The following is a 4418-nucleotide window of genomic DNA, read 5'->3' on the forward strand; positions in this document are numbered from 1 at the left end:
AGTAGATCACCTCTACAAAATTTCATATGATTTGGTGATCGTTAAGACTTTCAAAAGTTTGATTTAGTTTTAATGATTTTGAACGGTCCAGCTTATGTCAAATTAAAACCGTTGAAGGTCATTAAAACTAAATTGAACTTTTGAAAGCCTTAACGATCACCAAATCATATGAAATTTTGTAGAGGTGATCTACTCATATAGACCTAAGATATGAACGGTGGAGATGTAAAATTATAATCGGGAAGTTGGTGTAATGCCATATCCCTATAAATGGCTTAAAATAGGGATCCCTCATTGGAAGGGAGCTGATATATATATATATATGTATATGTTATATACAGAAGTATGTCATTTGTAATAAGATGATATTTTTCATTCCTAAGCTCACATTTGGTGTCTCTCTACATAGTCGAAAAATGTCTAATTGTAAGGTACACGTTATTGTTCTTTGATTAATTTTCTTCTTTTTAGGTATATTATTATATCATTTCTCATCCTAATTGAGATAACATTTTACTCTCTATTACTTACGTTTCTAATGTACCTATTAAGTAGAGCATGATATGATAATATACCTAAAAAAAAGAAACACAAAATTGGGTTTAGGATATAGGGTTAAGGTATAGGGTTTAGGGTATAGAGTTAGGGTATAGGTTCAGGGTATAGGGTTTAGGGTTTAGGGTTTAGAGTTTAGATCAGATATCTTATTTATATTATATTTTACTTTATGTATAGATTAGAGAATGAATTCCTTTAATCTAGATTTTTTCATAAAAATAAAGAAAACTACATGATTCTTGTAAATTGATTGAAAAATGTTAGTGTTAGAAGAAAAACTCATAATCAAGGTATTTAAGACAACATCAATTAAACTTATTTATTATATTAATATGTTATAGTTGAATGGTGGCAATTGTGTAAAATTTAGAAAAAATATGATATAATATTTATCATAATTGATACATTTTAAATGTCTATCAGATAAAAATATTAGGTGGGTTTTATTTAAAGTCACTCTTCAAAATTGAGTGTATATGAAAATTCCCCTTATAATTTCCATTTTCAAATGTTGCATACATGGAAATATGTTCCTACATTCAGTAAATTTGACTCTGTCTTGCATAGCTGTGCCTGCAAATCGATATACAGATGGGATGTAAATATGTGTCTGGCATGTTATATGTACAAGTAACAAGATACATAAAGAATGTGTGATACTGGCATAAGCGTTTAGACATCTTCATGATCATAATGATCATTCTCATTTTGGAAGCTTATATATGGCATTTGCCTTCACTATGATATGCAGATTGAGACGAATATGTAATATGTTCAGTGTATAGCATTTGATGTTTTTAAATATCAATGTTCTAAAAAACGCTAGGCGCTAGTCCGGCGGACAACCAGTGAGTAGCGCCTAGACGGGTTAATCGGGAGATTGATCGGGGATTAATCAGTTTTTTAGCTCTCTAGACGGAAATGGTGAAGCACCGCTTAGCGCCTAGGCGGGAATTAATCAGCTCTAGGCGGAGATTTTTAGAACATTGCTAAATAAGTAAATATGCAAGTTTCTCTACAGATAAACCTTGCAGTAATGGAGGAGGTTATCTTACCAATTGGATAATTTAGGATAAAGAAGTTGGTTATTGTTTCCGTGATTTTGTTTACAAATGCTGACCAAACCTGCTCCTTGTTAGATTATTGAAACACCTTTAACTTTCATTTAACTGTGATTCTTTTTTAACTTTCATTTAACTGTGATTCTTTGTTTTGTAGAATTATCTACTACGGTTTGTTTCAAGTACGTTACATTGTAAATATGTAGTTATTCATGCATATCAAGTTAGATGTAGGATGGAAAAAGCCTCAAGGTGTTATTCTTCCAAGCATTTTAATGAATCTTGTTACTCATCTGTTCCTATCCCTGTATTGGTTTGACTATGATTTCTTGTATTTAGGTTGATTGAAGTTTTGGTTCTCATATACTCTTATAGGTAGTGTGCATATCGATCAGACTCATTTCATCCATGGAAACCTATACCTCTCCTATCCAGTTGAAGCTCATGATAGACCCGCTGCATCAAAAGGTTTTGTTTGCTGAAGTGGGCAAGGATTTTGTGGATTTTCTATTCACTCTTCTGCCTCTGCCTATTGGCACAATCATTGGCTTACTCAACAAAGAACATGGCATGGTTGGTTGCTTGGGAAAACTCTACAACAGTGTTGAAAGTCTCAGTGGCACATACTTTCTAAACTCTGATCTTGATAGAAATGTACTGCTAAACCCTACGTCACCAATTGATACTGCCGGCTGTTTTAAATTCGTTGACCCAAGAGGCTATTGATGATGAATCCAGCCACGATGAATGGGATGATGATGTCAATATAATGGATGTATCAAGCGACAAGCAATCAAGTGATGACAATGAATCAAATGCGAATAGTGACTTCTACATCTGTGTGTCCTGTTTGAGCAAGAGCAGTGCCAAAGAACGGGTATACTATGGCACGGACAACTCTAAATCCATCTGTCCAGGGTGCAAAGCAATAATGTCGACCCCAGCGGCTTATGTTGCTCCACCGCTTACTGAAGATGATATATCCATCCGTGAGGGATCATATGTGAAAGATGCTGTTACTTATATTGTAATGGATGATTTGGAAGTGAAGCCCATGTCTGGCACTTTGGTTATGGCTGTGCTAAACAAGTTTAATGTTAAGGATGTCAGTAGCCTTGAAGAGAAGGTGGTTCATCTTGGCAACGAAGAGGTATGAATCTATTTCTACATCTCTCCCAAACTTTCAGAGTTGTGCATTTTATTTGCTAGGAGTTGAGCCAATTACACACTGCTAGCTATTGTCTAATGCCATATCTCATATAGGTGTAGTGATCATTTTTTGGTTTGCTTCTTACTCAGGGTCTGAAGTTGCTTAAGGCGTCCCTGCACTCTGAGTCAGCTCTCAGCGTTGCCTTCCTTGCAAGGAAAGAAAAAGCAGCTTGAGCCTTTTGACAACCTTGCTCCTGAATACACATTCTGAAGCTAGTTGGCCATTATCAGATGCTTGGTTTTGCTTGACATGGGATTAACTTTGCTTTAGTAAGTGCTCATGCAGTCATGCCTAGATGAAATATATGGTTGTTGGAACTCGCTTTAGTATTTCACTATTTTGTATGCTATGATTGGAGGAGGTGCCTAGTGATCCATCTTTTGCTAATTTTAGTCAATTGCTTGACAGGTCTACCACCTACAGTCTGCTTATTACTGTTTTCATGTTCTCCAGAAGGACCAGAACCAAACTAATTCCCTCATCATCATCTCTTCAAATCTTTTCTTTGAATTCCTAGTTTTTCTTATGCCAAATGCATGTATTCCAATTCTCCAAAAAAACAAAAATGCATATATTCCTAGTTTTGCAGAATTAAATACATCCAATGTATGCAGGTCAAGGTGTGCTAACCAAAAGAAATTAAAACAAAAGAAAAACACAGAAAACAGTTGGAGATCTTCTGTTATTCATGAGTTTTTTTTTTTGTTAGATGGAGGTAAAGGGATATAAATAATTTTTACAAAAATTAGGAGAGGTCTAAAGAGAAGTTGTTATCATAAATGCCATCGGTCAAATTTTGATCGTCAAAGATCATGTATCGAATTTGTGAGGCGCGGAGGCAGCTAAGGGTTTGGTAGGGCTCAAGCCCAGCTGAAGATTTTGGGGCTAAAAAAAAACTAGGTGTGTGTGTGTATTATTAAGGCACTCAAAACACTTAAACAAAGACAAGCGTGGCCTGTGGATCACATTGTACCGATATTGTCTCAACTTAACCACCTTTAAGGTGTTAGGTTTTAATCACAAAAGGCTTCGGTACAATTGGATATGATTCATCCACGTACTTATAAGTTATGTTTTATTTATCCCTTTTCTGATATAAGATCTTTCTTCTCCAACAAAAACTAAGGTGTGTGTGTGTGTGTATATATATATATATATATATTATTCTTACGGTGCGGATTTTCACTTTAGACTCATTTTTCAATCGAATTTTCACATCGATCTCCACTGTCTAGTCTTTAGATACTAATGTATAGATCATCTCTGTAAAATTTCAGCCAATTTGGTCATCATTAAGGCACTCAAATTCGATTAAACCAATGGATGAATATAATTTTATCGAACTTGAACCGTTCATGTTTATAACAGAAAAACACAGTTTTGAGTGCCTTAATGATAACCAAATTGGCTAAAATTTTGTAGAGATGGTCTATACATTAGTATCTAAAAACTAGACTGTGGAGATGTGAAAATTCGATTGAAAAATGAGTCTAAAGTGGAAATCCGCACCGTAAAAATAAATAAGGACATCCCTACCTGAGAAAGACTGTATATATATATATATATATATATATTTATTTTTTTTTTTT

At 34.5% G+C, this 4418-nt stretch overlaps 1 protein-coding gene across 1 annotated transcript; it reads left to right on the forward strand.

Moving 5' to 3' along the window:
- The first annotated feature begins 2027 nt into the window (after window positions 1-2027).
- On the forward strand, window positions 2028-3002 carry LOC101299857. Its single transcript, XM_004297792.1, has 3 exons — window positions 2028-2273; window positions 2338-2769; window positions 2919-3002. Exons 1-3 carry the CDS (start codon window positions 2028-2030, stop codon window positions 3000-3002), a joined length of 762 nt encoding a protein of 253 aa, XP_004297840.1.
- The last annotated feature ends 1416 nt before the right edge of the window (window positions 3003-4418 follow it).

Source organism: Fragaria vesca, linkage group LG4 (assembly GCF_000184155.1).
Source record: "Fragaria vesca subsp. vesca linkage group LG4, FraVesHawaii_1.0, whole genome shotgun sequence".
Taxonomy (NCBI): domain Eukaryota; kingdom Viridiplantae; phylum Streptophyta; class Magnoliopsida; order Rosales; family Rosaceae; genus Fragaria; species Fragaria vesca.